Source organism: Mobula hypostoma, chromosome 20 (genome assembly GCF_963921235.1).
Source record: "Mobula hypostoma chromosome 20, sMobHyp1.1, whole genome shotgun sequence".
In the NCBI taxonomy this organism is placed as follows: domain Eukaryota; kingdom Metazoa; phylum Chordata; class Chondrichthyes; order Myliobatiformes; family Myliobatidae; genus Mobula; species Mobula hypostoma.
This window is the reverse complement of record NC_086116.1, coordinates 46181313-46198365: the sequence shown is the minus strand read 5'-3', so window position 1 is coordinate 46198365 and position 17053 is coordinate 46181313. Positions and strand designations below refer to the sequence as shown.

At 40.6% G+C, this 17053-nt stretch overlaps 1 protein-coding gene across 1 annotated transcript in view; it reads right to left on the bottom strand.

Annotated features, from left to right (window-relative positions):
* Positions 1-17053, bottom strand: part of hgfb (hepatocyte growth factor b) — a 51074-nt gene that overhangs the window by 11378 nt on the left and 22643 nt on the right. The window contains exons 10-16 of the mRNA XM_063072792.1: positions 16416-16518; positions 12250-12380; positions 10669-10698; positions 8952-9063; positions 7035-7109; positions 3138-3281; positions 830-936 (exon numbers count right to left, since the gene is read on the bottom strand). Of these exons, the coding sequence (XP_062928862.1) occupies positions 830-936; positions 3138-3281; positions 7035-7109; positions 8952-9063; positions 10669-10698; positions 12250-12380; positions 16416-16518 (702 nt within the window). The remainder of the gene's footprint in view (positions 1-829; positions 937-3137; positions 3282-7034; positions 7110-8951; positions 9064-10668; positions 10699-12249; positions 12381-16415; positions 16519-17053) is intronic.

Genomic DNA, 17053 nt, shown 5'->3' with positions numbered 1-17053 from the left:
TTGGTATACCTTTTCTGCATACCTTTAGTTTAATAACATCTTTCCTGTAGCAGGGCAGTCAAAACTGTACACAATACTCCAAGTGCAGCCTCACCAACATCTTATAATTCCACAATCTTTTGTGTTTATGCAACCAATTCCAACCAGACCACGTAGTTGCAATTACCAGGGCCACCACATGCTGCTAGTTAATGCTGAACGTATTCACATGGTGAAGATTTTAGCTTTCTTTAGCCAGGTGCTACTGTGGCAGGACCTCCATTATCGAATCTGCCAGACTTTTAGCTCTTTCAGTGAAATATCCGGCTGAGTTCCACTGGCCTGTGCAGCCACTTCAGCACAGCATTGAAGATGTAAATGTACCTCACTATTTTTCAAACTTGACATCTCAGACTCAACATAGGGAGAGAAAAAAAACTTTTCCCTTTGCTTTGCTTATTTAAGCAGATTTCCTCTTTGTTGAATAATACCTTCATGTTCTGAGAGACTGATTAAGATATTTAAATTCAGTGGATGGTTTCAGTGCCTGGGGTTTAAAACCAAGTCAATAACATGCCGACAGGAAGAGCAGAACATTATCAATCAGTCTAATCGGAAAGGACAGAGAGAGCAGGCAGCAAAATGAATTCTCCAAACTTGGGGCAAGCTACTCAATTCCCTTTGGACGGTGAGATATTAACCTTTAGTATTCATTATCAATAAAACAAAATGAGGGGCCCACTTATGGGACAGCGATGAAGTTACATGATCCAATGTAGCCTATGTCGCCGTTGAGAATATCTGGGAAGAAATCTCCACCTTTTCAAATGTTAAAAATGCAATTATTCACCTTTGGTTTCTCCCCATCCAGAAATATTACAGGAGACACCTTCTTGTATTACACAGTGAGGCATAGGTAGGGTAATTTTGTAGACGTAATCAGTGAATTTCACCGGACTGAAAAGGAAATTTTAAAAAACCCATAAATTAAAGCATGAAACTGGCAGAATTTCTGTGCTTGATCAAATTCTGCTTGTTAGATATCCAAACGACTACCTTTAAGAGAAAACAAAGAGTCAATAAATAATTGTACACAAGTCTAAATCTTACTTTGATTCTATGGGGTTTTTTTTCTCAATGTACATCTTTGCAAATTTCTGCAATGTACCTTGTCTGCTTCTTGGAGTCAGGATGGCTTTAATCAGGTTTCTTAAAGGTGCCAGGCTATATTAACAAACCCACCAACAAAGGGAAGATTCACAAACAAAAAGCACTGTGAGAGGGATGGAGCAACTGTAATTCTGAAATACTTCTGTGAAAGATAGCTGCAATTTAGGTGGTGGGGGGAGGGTCTTACTCAAAATCAGATTTGATATATTTTATTAAACCAGTTATTGTGTGTGGGCACATAGTTAAGGCATTCGACTAGTGATCTGAAGGTCGTGAGTTCGAGCCCCAGCCAAGGAAGCGTGTTGTGTCCTTGAGCAGGGCATTTAACCACACATTGCTCTGCGACGACACTGGTGCCAAGCTGTATCAGCCTTTGCTCTTCCCTTGGACAACATCGGAGTCGTGGAGAAGGGAGACTTGCCGGTCTTCCATACAAACTTGCCCAGGCCTGAGTCCTGGAGAGTGAGGACTTTCCAGGCGCAGGTCCATGGTCTTGCAAGACTAACGGATGCCTTTAACTTTTATGGCACAACACTCTCAGGAACACAATTTTCTGAAGCGAGTGAGCTGTGAGGAAATAACTGAACAAGTGGGAAAGGATCTCTGCCCCACTCATTTGATTTTAAGTGGAAAATCTGATCAGTTCCATGAGCAAACCTTATTTTCAGAGAATCAGCCGGTTATCGGCATTAGTTGTACTACTGATAGAAGCATATGAGACTCAGTGAGAAAAGCAATATTAATGAGTGACAAGAGCAGTACAAATGCAGAGGAAGGAAGGAAAAAGCAGAAGTACCTCTGCAGAGCCAACAGCAGTAGGGAGATCAAACACTGGAATTATTTAGGGCTCAAAATATACATATAGGTGAAAAAGTGGACAGCTGGAAATAGCTGCCTGTTAGCTTGTTAAAATTGTTTGTAGCAAGATCAGAAACTGAATGTTTTAATATCTTAAGAGCCAGAAATAACATCTGGCTCTCAATCCTATCAGCTGCAACTGTAACCTGCATTAACTGCCAACTTCAGACAACTTGTGTGGACGTCCAACAAGGCCAACCCTCTGCCTTAGACATGGTACTGGCCCACCTTATGCAGAATTTTATGCTGGTGGGGCAATAGGTCACTCGCTGTGGACATGATCCAGACAAGTTATGTCAGATTAGCACAGCCCACAAATGGCCCTTTGGCCCCATCATATCCATGCTGACCCTTTTGTTCCTATACACTAATCCTATTTGCCCATACTCATGGAATTGTAGAGTTGCATCCATCCATTCTGATGCTTTGGTATGAATTCCACAACTAATCCATTGCTTCATTCTCTCACTTGCAACTTACTTGACGTCAAATGGCTATCTAAATCTCTTTAAGTTTTGTGGCATCTGTTTCAAGCATTCCCATCTCACACACTGGGGCAGGAGAATGTGATGGTTATGTTACCGATATGTATGAGTTCAGCAACAGCTGGGAATTGAAATTCAGGCAACTAAGTCATTTGGAATAAAAATTTTACAGCAGTAATTGCAGCCAGTTAGCCACTGGATTGTTGTAACAACTCAGAGTTTACCAGCGTCTTCAAGGACAATATTTCCACCCTCATTCATTTTTGGTATGTATCTGACTCTGGTCCCACAAGAAAAGTGGTTTCTCAAATGACCTAGCAAAATGCTGAGATTAAAGCCAACTTGTATTGGGCAAGAAATGTTGTCAATCAAATATCCCATAAATTAATAAGAACAAAATCACTCCGTGATCCTTCATCTCCATAAAAACTTTCTGTAAACTATAACTGGCTAGAAACATTTTGTTGAAGACAAGTCATTTTACATTCTCCCCTCCTGTTTTCAAGGATAAAACTTGGTGTAACATTTCCTTTGCAGCACTGGGAAAAGTTGCATTATCAATAAAAATAGAGAACACTTTAATGGATCTTGGCCCAGGTGCCCCTCTTTGACTATAAATTCGTAGCTGAGTGCTCAGTGACAAACCTGGACAACTTCAGCATTGCAAGATTGGATCCTTCAGGGCCACAGATTAGCTGAGATATTTCTCTCACTTGTTTGTGAGGTTCTTCGCTTGGGTCATCTTTGAGGATTCCCATCACAGCTTCATATCCTTTCAAGTCTTGATTGCTGAAAGCAAAAACACATACTATTACAAATGACTCTTTCAATCTTCGAAAGACATCACTTTCTGCCTGAAATCGCAAAATGGATGTATAGAAATATACTATCACATCAAGTAGAGTTTTGAATGGTAAATACATGAATACTTGATTCTTCTTGTAAGCTACTGTGCTTTTTCAAAACAGATAGAAAATGTAGCATATTAGAAACAGGAGCACGAGTGGCCATCTGGCCCATGAAGCCTGCTCTGCCATTCAATAAGATCTGGCCACGGACTAAGCTCCACCTCACTGTCTTTTCCCTATACCTCTTAATTCAGTTTCTATGCAAAAATCTATCTAACTACATCTTAAATAATTTAATGAGGTAACCTCTATTACTTCCCTGGGCAGAGAATTTCACAGATTCACTACTCTGTGGGAGAGCAGTTCCTCTTCATCTCTGCCCGCTATCTACTTCCCCAAATCTTGAAGCTATTTCCCCTAGTTCTAGTCTCACCTACCAGTGGAAATAACTTTCCTGCCTCATTCTCAGCTATCCCTTTCATAACTTTATATATTTGCCTAAAACATACGGAGACAAAGTTTCTAAGAGTCAGTATCTCCTGGGCCCAATATATTGATGCAGCTACAAAGAGGACATGTCCCCAAAGACACTCACAAACTTCTACAGACGTACCATGGAGAGCATTCTAACTGGCTGCATCACCAGCTGGTATTGGAGGGGGTGCTACAGCAAGCTGCAGACAGTTGTAAACTTAGTCAGCTCCACCATCGGCACTAGCCTCTGTAGTACCCAGTTCATCTTCAAGGAGCAATGCCTCAAAAAGGCAGCATCGATCATTCAAGCACCCCCATCACCCAGAACATGCTCTGTTCTTATTGCTACCATCAGAAAGGAGATCCAGGTGCCTGACAACACACACGCAATGATTTAGGAACAACTTCTTCCCCTCTGCCATCCAATTTCTGAGCGGACATTGAACCCATGAACTCTACCTCACTACTTTTTTTATTTTTACTTTTTTACTACTTATTTAGTTTAACTAATTAATATATATACTTACTGTGATTCAAAGTTTTTTTTCTCTCTGATTATTGTACTGCTGCTGCAAAGACAACAAATTTCACGACATACAGTATGCTGGTGATACTAAACCCAATTCTGATTCTGAAAATCCCCTCTTATTCTTTTGAATTCCCAGGCAACTCAATCTCTCTTCATAGGTTAACCCCCTCATCTCCAGAATTAACATGGTGAATGTCCTCTGCACAGCCTCCAAAGCTAGCATATATTTTCTCAAGTGAGTAGACCACAACTGCATGCAATATTCCAGATGTGGCCTCACCAGTAACTACCCTGTAGCAGTATAACCTCCCTGCTCTTAATTCAGTATCTCTCAATCCTGTTGTCTTCTTGGTAACCTTTTGCGATTCATGCATAAGCACTCCCAAGTCCCTTTGCATGTCAGCTTGCTGCAATATTTCACCATTTTAATAACAATCTGATCTTCTATTTTCTTTCCAAAGTGGAAGACCTCAGATTTATGAATATTGTACTCCATCTGCCAGATCCTTGCTCACTCACTTAATGTATATACTGTATGTCTCTTGGCATCCTCTGCATAATTTCTTTCCCACTCATCTTAGGATCATGAACATTCATTGTTCTTCAATGCTTCACTTTTAGTTTCAAAATGAACAAAACAAAAATAAGGTTCAAGATGACCACTTGCAAAAATGATAACACCCAAAAGATAGCAATGGGTGATGACTGCTGTGAAAGCCTCTTACAGTGATATAATGCTTGTGTGCATTTAAATGAGCTATCATAAATCACTCTTAACATTATTCAAATCTGAAAGCTGCCAGATATTTCAATCAACATGAAATGTACTGACAATCTCAAAATGAATGCCTAAAATTGTTATCGTGGTCTGTAAGATTTTTAAGTCATGTTTTCGTATAGTGAGACTAAAACTGATCCAGTACTAACTACTAATTACTGACTCTTCATCATCACCATGAAGTCTAAATTACACAACAGGAAGTCACTAATATTAAAGACATGTAGGATTATACCTGGGCTACTTCTAAAAGCTGCATATTTTGTTGGATTCATCATGATTACATTTTGTTTGGATCAGTCTCTGCTTTTGAAATCCTCCTTTTCCCCAGTTCATTCAGCTAGAAACATTCTGTCCCCTCATGAACTGTTAATAAATTGCATGCATTTAAAGTGAGACGGGGCAAGTTCAAAGGACATGTGCAGTGCGAGTTTTGTGTTTACACAGAGAATGGTGGGTATCTGTGCTGACTGGAGTGGTGGTGAAGGAATTCTAGAGGCTCCAGAAGTGAAACGATCTAAGCAATTTGCAGGCAAAATGGATTAGTTTAGCTGGGCATTGGATTATTAATTTAATTAGCAGAGCACAATATTGTGGGCCAGGGACCTGCTCCTGTGCTGTATTGTTCTGTGCTCTGTATTAACTAGCTTCAAAATGAGCATGAATATCATCAAGATGGGAATGAATACTCATAACATTTGAAGTCTCTGATGAAGGTTCTTCAGTTTGAACTGCAAACTATTTCTCTTTCTGTAGGTACTGCCTGGTCTGCCGAGTGTTTCCAGCATTTTCTGTGTTTTTTAAATATTTTCGATGTCCATCACTTTTAATTAATTATTGCTATTTATTTTGAATATCTTGTCTGAATATTTTGCACTAATTACCCACAGTTGCTTCCCTTTTAGTTTTTGATAGTGTTGACTAAAACTGACTTCCATAGCCACATCTTTCCTTAGCAAACGCCTCCAGTTCTATCTCATCCCCCGTGGGCTCCAATTGAAATTCTACCCTTCACAGTTCAGAATTCCCAACTATTTAAACCATCCAGCATTTCAATACACTGTTCTCCATGCATCCTGAGAAGAGCATGTGCACGTCCTTGAACTCTCTCTGAAACACCAAGTTGCTCCATCGCAAAATTGTTGTTCATTCAGTGCTGTAATAATTCACTTTTTCCTTCCTCTGGTTTCAAAGGCAGCAATCTTCTACAGTGCTTGAATTCCAAAACCCCTTCTAAATTTACCTCCTCTAATTTCTTTTGACCTCATCTCTCTCCCTCAATTCCACGGCTCACTATCTGTTCTCTGCTTCCTCTTTCTAACCCCAGATGATCTAGTTCCAGCTTCTTCCTCCCCTGTTCCCACCTCACTGAATCCTGAGCTCAACATAACATTGTATTTTAATTCCACTATCTCTACGTCGTCCCCATTTCCTTGGCTAGGAATGGTCACCCCAAACTGAATTATTTCTTTCACCTCCAGAATTCCCATTTCATTTTGACATCTCTCTGGTGTTCTTACCTCTCCAGACCTACTCAGCGCAAGCTGCCAACATGGCATTGAACACCTTGATACTTACTCAACTAACCCACATCCTCCTGACCTTGCAGCACTTCACTCAGTATGAAGCAAGCCTAATATATTTATTGCTTGGAGAAGGGTCTTCAATATGAAACCTTAACCATTTCTTTTTCCACAGATACCTCCTGTCGTGCTAATTCAGCATTTTTGGTTGTCGTTACGAACACTCAGGTGACAAAGCGATTCTCTCCTCTGAACTTCCACAGACAGTTTTCTGTTTTAAAATCAGAAAGGATTCAACTCTGCTCACAACACTGAATGCTGTGCCACGTGTAAATATAACCAAATGTTATAGATTTTGAACAGATTGTTAAAAGAAACAAGTTTTAATACCATGTGTAGAAACAGAGCTTGGTTGTGAGAACCCAGTCCTCTTTGATCAGGGTCCCTCCACAGAAATGCTTGTCCCTGAAAGACAGAGGAATAAGTTATCATTAAACTGTTACAGAAAGAAACCCAAGACACCTACAAGTTAAAAAAAACCACAAAATCCCTTTGGGGATGCAAATTGTAGGAAATACTCATAAACCCTGAACACAGAAACCTTGGGTTGTACTGTTGGCATGAATCAAACAGTAACTAATTGTAAATCAGGTCTGTAGGTCTGAATGGTCTGGTCTATATAGGTCTATATGTTGTGTAAATTCACTTCCTATTTTAGAAGGTGCCTGGGATTATTCTGGGGGCGGGGGGGGGGGTTGTAGTGCTGGTTAAAGGGGCAGTAAGGAAGAAGAGTATCTGTATTTTCATTCCACAAAAAGACTTCATGGTAAGTTCAAAAGTACCTGAGAAGTCAAAAGAAGGCTTCCAAGCTGTACTGGATTGTCAAGCCAAACTAATGCAAGGTTCTCAGCCAGGCTTCATGTGTGGTTGAAATGGATTTTGAAGTCAAAAGTTGTTGCACATACATATGCCATCCCAGAGCAAGTCAATGGGGTTTCATCATCTTATTGTCCATAAAGCCAACAGCGGATTAACATTAAAGTCATTCAACTGTAGTTTACATTTCTTGAGTACCATGATCCTCAGTAGTAACTCAATTAAATTGTCCACTGATTCCCTCACTCACTAGATAAGCCCCAGACCAACCTCAATGTTTTTGAACAAATATTTCCGTATATATAATGTAAACATTGAGGAACCATTCATTTTCACATGAATTAAGTGTTCAGTTTCCAGATACGTGTTCCAAGTGTATGAATGCTGTAGTATCACTGTGCAGTCCTTGTTTACATAGCCACACATTATAACTTTTATGACTGGCCACTGCTTGAAAGTATCAATACCATCAATGAAATTCATTCGGAGGCAGGTTCTTGCTTAAGTCGATGTCTTCTATGTAGAATTAGCGAGATACCCATCGACCCTATGCTTCTAATAACTAAACTTAACTTTAGAATTCTAGTAATACAGTACACACACACACACACACACACACAGAGCAACTTTTCCTACCTCTACCCTCTTAACTTCTTTGTTGTGTCCCACTGTTACAATTTGTAGAATAGATCACAAGTGTAATCCTCAAGATCACTAACATGGCGGTGCATGTTTATAACTGTTTTATGTTGTTCTGTTAGGCAATATCATTTGTTTTTAGTTATTTATTATCAAAGTATGTGTGCTATATATAACCTTGAGGTTTGTGTCCTTACAGACAGCCACAAAACAGAAAGAAACCAATAAACAAGGGCTGTCAAACTCCCAATGTGCAGCAAAAGAAATTGCGTAAACAATAAAAGCAAGCAACATTCAGAATTGCAAAAGTGAGTCTGCAGCCACGAAGCCATCACTGCTGCTGATCTGGGAGCCCGTTAGTTGCAGGACACAGCCTCAGTTTAGCACAGAGATGCGTAAACCTTGCAGAGCAGCAGAGTGAACACTGCCTCGTCCCTTTCACCGGCCTCTGCACTCTGACCTCCTCAACCACACAGACCAGGGAATCACCCAACAAAGGTTAATCTCCACAAATCTCCGGGTCAATATGTTCAGGACAGGGAGAAAAAACTAATTCTAAATGTAAAATAAAATCAATACCTGTGTGAAATTCCAAACATCGGGGCATCAAGACAAGGAAAGGAACATAGATCAAGTAAAAAATATCAAATCCTCTATCAAATTTGATTAAATATCAAATTAGGATATCAGCATTTGTTTTTTACAGTGAACTCTTTCACAGTGAGAGAAAATGAGTTCTTTCACATTAATTTATGCCATCAGGAAATTTGTTACCAGTTCAGACTGGCTTACCTGCGCCGCAGACTGACCATCCATTTAAACATTCTGGGTTTCGCTGGAAATCCATGCACTATCCTTAGTCCCATCTTTGGTGGAAGGCATTTGCCATTGTATGCCGACTGATCTGGGAAGAGAGAAGAGTTTTATATTAACCCTTGGGATTGACATAAATTGCTGAAACTTGTATTGCACATTGTTGATCTGTGATGGATATTCACTGTCCAGGCAACACACACAAAACGCTGGAGGAACTCAGCAGACTGGGCAGCATCTATGGAAAAGAGCAAAGAGTCGACATTTTGGGATTTTGTGTGTGTTGCTTGGATATCCAGCATCTGTAGGTTTTCTCTTGTTTATTCACTGGGGGGGGGGGGGGCTTTTTGCCGAGCTCAGGTTTCTAACATAGCAGCTGACACTTGCAGGGATCAAACAGTTGGTTTTGAGTTGGTTGACCTTCCAACCAATTTTTTTTACTCAGCTTCTTGTTGTAAACAGAAGCCAGTCTTTAAATCTTAATGTAAACGGAAAGCAAAATTTAGACTGAAGTTAAAAAGACAGCTTTGCAAACAAACAGCGCTGTCTGTAGAGCACGGACTGGTGGCCCACAGCACAAGGCTAATTGATTAAGAGATGCGGTGTAACCCAAGGGGTTGTGTTAATCAGTCCTGCATCAATCCAGAAAACATTGGCTATGTTATTGAGTTCAAGGAATTTTGCAGACCAAATTCTGCTCAAACTGTAGGCTTTTGAATTAACATGAAGCAAAAACTATCACTTTGCACATCCAGTAGCTGATCTACCAATGGTGGGAAGATTTGTGTACACAGCATTAATTGTGGGCATCTGGGAAATCTGTCCCCAGAAACTTTTAGACGACCTGCGTGAAAAGGTACCTGAAAAAAAAATCATGTTTGTGAAGTCGTCCAAGATCCTGATGAAGGGTCTCGGCCCGGAATGTCGACTGTTTACTCTCTTCTCTAGATGCTGCCTGGCCTGCTGAGTTCCTCCGGCGTCTTGTATGTGTTGCCAACATTTTGAAGTAACCCCTCTCCCCCACAAGCCATTACATTATTATAGTTGTTCAAATGAACTGCATACTATTTTGCTGCATCTGTATTTCAAAGCTCTACACATATTTCTGCTCAAATTTCTGAATCAGATGCTGTATGAAGAGAAAATAAGCTTGAATAAAGAATATCGAAAGCAGCTATTGACATGTAGGAAGTCCTGAACTCCAGCAGAGATGGAGGGTCCTTCATTGGGGCCCTAAATGCCAGTCGCGTAACCGGCAGTAAGTAAAGAATATCAGAAGAAAAAGAAAGAACATTTTTCAGAGCTATCAAACAAGGTATTGGTCTATAGTGGGAGGTGACGATAATAATAATTTTCAACAAAATTCAAAAGCAGCAAGGAGGCAGGAAATGTGTGAAGATTCTGCTCAAGATGTAGGCTTTTGAATTAACGTGAAGCAATAGGTTTCTTAGTAGACATGAGATCTGAGCAAAGAAACTAAGTCAAAATGTTTACAATAAAACACTCGAGGACAAGGCGAACTCTGCTTGGTTGACTGCTGAGCTTGGCAAAATGTTTGCAGACATTTTGGCTCCAATTGAGAAGCCATCATTGGAACTGAAACATCTACAAACATTTTGCCAAGCTTGGTGATCAACCAAACTTCCAAATACCAACCCGAGCTACCAATATTCTGCAATATTTCAAACCAACTTACTTGTTGAGGGCTTGTTGACTCTTCTCTCACCTGCATAGAAAGGACACCAAAGTTAATTTTTCTTGAATCAAGAGAATAAAAGCCAATATGATAAATATGAAGAACAAAAAAGCAGTTTGAGGAACTTCATGAAATCAGATAAGATTCATCCACCCTGGATCATTTCAATTTTATTAAATGTCTTGCCAAGACTACATTGATTCAAAAAGGGGTATTCAAAATAAACTATGTTTTGATTACTTAAATTGCAGTGAGAGTCCAATTAAAGTAAGCCGCAAGTTTCAAGAAGCAATATATCACAGATTCAATGAGTATGCATGAATTCAAATAATCTTAGTGAACTGTTTGTAATCCTCCACTAAAGATGACCAAAACATCAGATTTATTCCATATCAATGCCAAAAATTCTTGCTTAGTTTTTATATCTGCAGCTGCATATGAGAATGTCTTCTTGGAGAAGTATGAAAATCTGTTTAGATGGGGAGCCATAATTAGTTTATAAAAGTCATAAATAAAAGATTAATGGATCTTAAAACATTTCTCAACTCAAGCTTGAGAATTCAAAGTTAGGAGCAGTAAACATTTAGAACAGGCTTGAAATGAACATATTAGCATGCTCTCATTTGGACTTAGAAAAATGGAAATGATCAGGTTAGTTAAAATAGATGCCTTTTTCTGTTCCGTAGTTTTGGTGTATATATGTTCAGTTACGGCTAATGTGCATTAGCCGTTATATTCAACTATTTTAATGGTAATGGATCACTATTACCTTAAACTTCAAAAGAAAACTATATCATATGTTTAGGATAGCAATACCTGAACTCAGTTTAGAGAGATGACTGACACAATAAAGATCCACTCTATCCTTGCGGACTGAATTCACATACTGCACATATGCTCACGAAGAGCCCAACTACGCGACAGAGCTGTACACGTTCACTGAAACGTTCCAAAGTGCACCTCTATGCAGACATGGTGCATTTATGGCACCCTAGTTAGAACCCATCAGCAGAATAGTAATTGAATGAACTAAAGATCATTGAAACACCAAAGCAAAGTGAAATGTGTCATTTGCATCAACAACCAACACTGTTCAAGGATTGTGCTGGGGGCAGCCCGCAAGTGTTCTCACGCTTCTAGCACCAACATAGCAAGCCCACAGCTTACTAACCCTAACCTGTATGTCTTTGGAATGTGGGAGGAAACCAGAGCACCAAGAGGAAACCCACACAGTCACAGGGAGAACATACAAGCTCTTTGCATTCAGTATCTGATTGCTGGCACTGTACATTGTTACAGCATAAGCTGTAACGTTACAGCTACTCTACTGTGCCATCTCCTTCAGCACTATTAAAGCAAATGCACTAACCCTGAAATGTATCTCAATATTTAAACTGTAGGATATCAAATGCATGAAGTAGTGTCAGACACACACACACACGTAAAAATAAAGCTAGATTATCAGAGCCTTGTTCAGAACAATGGATCCTGACACCCAACTCTTGATCATAGTTGCTGCTGAGCAATAGTTTATAGAAGGTGGACTTCACACTATCTGGTCTTAGAAGATCAGGTACTTACAGGGTTCAATAGCACAGTAGTCCCAAGGAGTGAAACGATCATTGGTGTAACACCAGGGACCATGCAGGTCTCCATCCGGATTGCGACAGTAATTCTGCACCAAATTTGCAGGATGAGTGTACGCAATGGATCTGCACACAAGTGAAAAACAGCAGTTACAGAATGAAGACTCTTCTCCAAGCAAACATACCAAAATGAGATTAAAGTCACAATTATTAATCATTAAAGATCATATAGTGTGTGCTCCACTGCCTAGTGACAGGGTAGAGGGTAGTGAATAAGCAAATTGATTGAAAATGTGAAATGGAAACCTTCCAACGATATATTAGGATCATTGACAAGCACCTCTCCAGTGCTACAGAATTACACAGCATAGTGGGAATACCAGCAATGCAAATCAGAGTGGGATGAATTAGGAAACTTCTACCCTGGTTGTAAAGGAGTAGGCGTGAGGAGAAGATAGTGGTGCGATGCAGCACGCGTAGCCTCTCCGGTGAAGTGATATCGTAGTTGTAAGTAGGATGCCGTGCACAATTCTGATTTGATGAAGACAGATGTGAGAAGCAGAGGAACATGTGGAGAAATTTCTGAAATGCCCAGTTCGCTGCCGCTGCTACTGTGTGATCAAGAATATCCGGAGGGAAGGTCCCAAAATCCCCGGCTTCGTCTGGTGCTGGCGACCGAGGCTGACGTCGAAGCGTTCGGATAGAGATGGTGCTCGGTGCTCAGTGTCGGAGGGCTGACCAGAGTTCAAAGCTTTCGGACAACTCAGAGTCGGACTGTGGTCGGGCATGGCAGGGAGAGTTTTCTTCCTTCTCCCATCTGCGTGAGATGTGGGACTTTCCGGAGACTTTGAACTTTTTTACTGTGCCATGGCCTGTTCTTCATCAAGTTATGATATTGTTGCACTGTTGTAACTATATGTTATAATTATGTGGTTTTTGTTAGTTTTTCAGTCTTGGTCTGTCCTGTGTTTTCGTGATATCACACCGGAGGAATATTGTATCATTTTTTAATGCATGCATTACCAAATGACAATAATCTAATCCTCAGCCTTAGATTATGGCTCACTACTGTGGCAACCAGTCACACATTTACAGTGCTTAAATTGTTTTTGGATTTGTACAATGTTGATTCGGCAGTGGAGTTGGTACAAGATTTAACGGCTCCCTAATACATCTGAAAAAGCAGCACAACAGCTACACACTGCAAGGATTCAGACTTCTTTGCAAACAATTGTGCAGGGTAGAATATGTTTGGGAAATGAATGGGCATGCTGGTAATAGATCAATGGAATATTTAAAACAAGATGTTTGCTCTTCAGAAAGAAGAGTGTGGAAGTATTTAGAAATAATGAAGAAAAATGGTAATCAATCTATTGTGTAAGTTTTGCAAATTACACCATCATCCAAGTCACTGCTACCTTTAATCAGTTAAGTGTTGAAGCAATCTTTCAATAGCATTGTAAGCTTCACTCAAAATAATCAGCAGAAACAAACCCGTATTTTACTAAGTTTAGAAATAAAAATTGTCGACTTGAGTGGGTAATATCAATGATGAATGTGGAGAATATAAGAACATGGTAAAGGTTGACACTTACTTTTGGAACAGAATAAATGTTAATTCATGGTTAAACCACAGAATGCAGATTGTTAAATGGGCTTATTACTGTCCGGTAAACCAGGGTACTGAGCTTGTCCTGCATACTATCATACAGATTAATTTATTGCAACAGTACATCAAGGTAGTACTCGGCAAAATGCTAATACTACCAAATGAAGTGTTACAGTTACAGAGAAAATACAGGTAGACTGCAAGGTGCAAAGTTATAACAAGATAGATTGTGAGGTCAAGAGTCCATTTTATCATCCTATTAGTAGTCTTATTATAGTAAGATAAAAGCTGTCCTTCATCCTGGTGGTACATTTCAAAGTTTTTTTTAATCTTCTGCCTGATAAGGAAGGAGGAGAGGTAGAAGAAAGAACACCTGGGGTCTTTGATTATGCTGATAGCTCTACTGAAGTCATATCTCAATTTTCTGTGTTACGTACCCCGTAACTGGGTTGCCAAACCAGCAGAAATGGATCACTTAGTTGGAGTCTGGATTACTGGAACTAAGAAAGTTTTATTAAAGAAATAAGTAACACAGTACTCTAATAGTAAGGATATAAATGCAACAGGTTAGCAATGATAAAACACACATGTACACAGAACTAGGATAATAGGATCAATCAAGCTCTATCGCAGTCTAGGGGTAAAATTATCAGTCTCAAGTGACACAGAGTTCAGTTCAGTTCGCAGTAATCGCTGTTGTGCCATTGGCGGGGGGAGGAAGGGGGAGAGAGAGAGAGAGAGAGAGAGAGAGAGAAGAGCGAATGATGATATTCAAATCGGATTCAAACAGACCTTTGATATTCCTCGAAGTTAGCTTTCAGGCGAGCCCTTTGTAATGTCTTCTGAGGTCACCGACTGTGACCCCTCCATTCCGGATACGATTGTTCTTCTGCGATGAACCCGGCACCCGGGCAAGGGCGGACACACACACCAGGTTCCCGCCGATCGTACCTTTCCACCATGTGCGACTATGGTCGGTCCCGCGACCAGACCTCCAAAACTCCCACCAACTTGTGGAGGGGGGCACACCACACTTCCAGGGTCTCGTTATCTTGTGATCTCATGGTGCGTGTCATGCCTTAGCGAACCTGTCCCTTTTATCCGCCTGCTGGGGTATCGCCTGTCCATCAAACTTCAACCAGTTCAGGTTCAAAGCAACCGGTCTGACAATACTCGGAACTGTGTCTCTTTTCGTTAATCTCTCTCGTCTCTCATATTAGCATTTTGAATGTTTCCCCATTGTCTCTCTTATCGGCATCAATCTTCTGATAACTTGGTCTTTTGTCACACCTGTAAAGGTCAGCATCATCTGATTTGAATGCTGCAATCCTAGACTTCAGTATAGAATGGATCACTCGTAGTTTACTGTTTGGGAATACCTGGATTGTCCTTTTTGGTACACAATCATCAACATACTTGTAATAAACGTTATGATAATGATATACTCATCTAGGCTGCTTGCTGAGTCTTTGTACATGGACCAGTTTACCAATTCAAAACAGCCATGTAAAATCTCACTTGTTCCTTCAGAGCAGTACTGTATGACTTCCCGTATGGATGCTCATGTTTCAGCTTCTCCCTGTATACAGGGAGAGGAGGCACAGCCTGGTGGTCTAATTTACCGAAGTGTGGACAAGGGATGGCTTGGTAGGCATCTTTGATGGTCAAGGATGTTTGGACCCTTGGTGGGACAAGAACCATGTTGGTAGTACTTTGGTAATGTGTTCTTGAAGTTGGCTTGGTTGACGTCACCAGCAAAGACGAAGGGGGCCTCAGATTATTCCGTTTCAAGGCTGTTGACCACAGAATGCAGGATTCACGTCTAACTGGGATGGAAATATAGACTACTGTCAGGATAGCTGAAGTGAACTCCTGTGGCAGGGAGTATGGGCGACACACTGGATATTCCATGCTGACTGAGCAGGAGCTCATCAGGACCATCACATCTCAGCACCATGAGGTTTAATTAGGAAACACACCTAATCAAACTTGGCTCAAGGAAGCCGTACAGTCCATCTGGTGAATTCAGAAGATCTCCGTTTGAGTGCAGCAGTCACGTGAAGCAGGTGTAAGCCATGTTTACATGAGATAGATCACACAGCAGTTCCGCTGTTCTCGTTGGTAGATCAGCTTTGTTTTCAATGGCCAGAATATTAGCTAGTAGTCAGCTGGAGAAATGGAGGGAGGACTTGATCTCACACTATTTCTGTCAGGCCTGCAATACAAACTGAGGTAAGTAGCTGTGATGTAGCTTCCGAGGTCAGTGGAGTTAGCTGCACTGGGAGGTTAACTACAGACCTGGAAGTCCTGCAGTGGATTGATCAGGACAAGAAAGCAAGTGGATTCTTCTAGGCAGATCTGGATTTAGTTTGCCTGCAAGGCAACTTGCTGTTCCCGGATGTATCTGAAATGCTTATTAATTGCCAGCGCTGTGTGTGGACATTTGTGTGGGTGGGTAGTGTGTGTGATTCATCATTCTAAATATTGGATACTGGGGCATGCTGTTCTTTTGCTTTCCCCAAATCCACAGCTCTCAGAATTGTTTCTCTTACCTTTCGGAGTCCTGACTGTGGTTTTTCCATGGTGCACACGATAGGCCAATCCTAGTTTTAGCCACAGTTCCTGTGTAAGTTGTTCCATTTCCTTGGTAACACTCTGCACAAAAAAAAAACATGAAGTAAATCTTCACATATCAGCTTGAATTCTCATCTTATCTTAATCTTTCTTTTCAACATCTTTCCCATATTTTCTTCCTTTATCTATTTCTCTTAAAGCCATTGACTCAGAATGCATGTAATTTCACAAGGACTACTTCATCCAGACTGTCTCAATGTGCAGACAACACAATAAGGCAACACAGCACAGCTGTGCAAAACATTCATTGTCCATTTCTTCTACCTGAAGTATCTAAAATCCTATTTATACCTTCGGAAAATTTTCCCTGAAATTTAGTCTTCATTCATACTGTGGGAAATTCCAAATGAGCATTGAGCTATTGCCAGTTTTCACTGGTCAACAAGGTCCTGCAGTGGAACTTGTGCGCTTTGGACCTTCCAAGCTAATGTGAGGTTTTGACGAATCTCTGCTGATGTTAGCTGCTGGTTTCAGAAATGCTGATGAAGACCTCAGCAGAAAGCCATTGGCTGCACTCTAGTTCTACAAGCCACTCTCAGACGCTGACTGCCACATG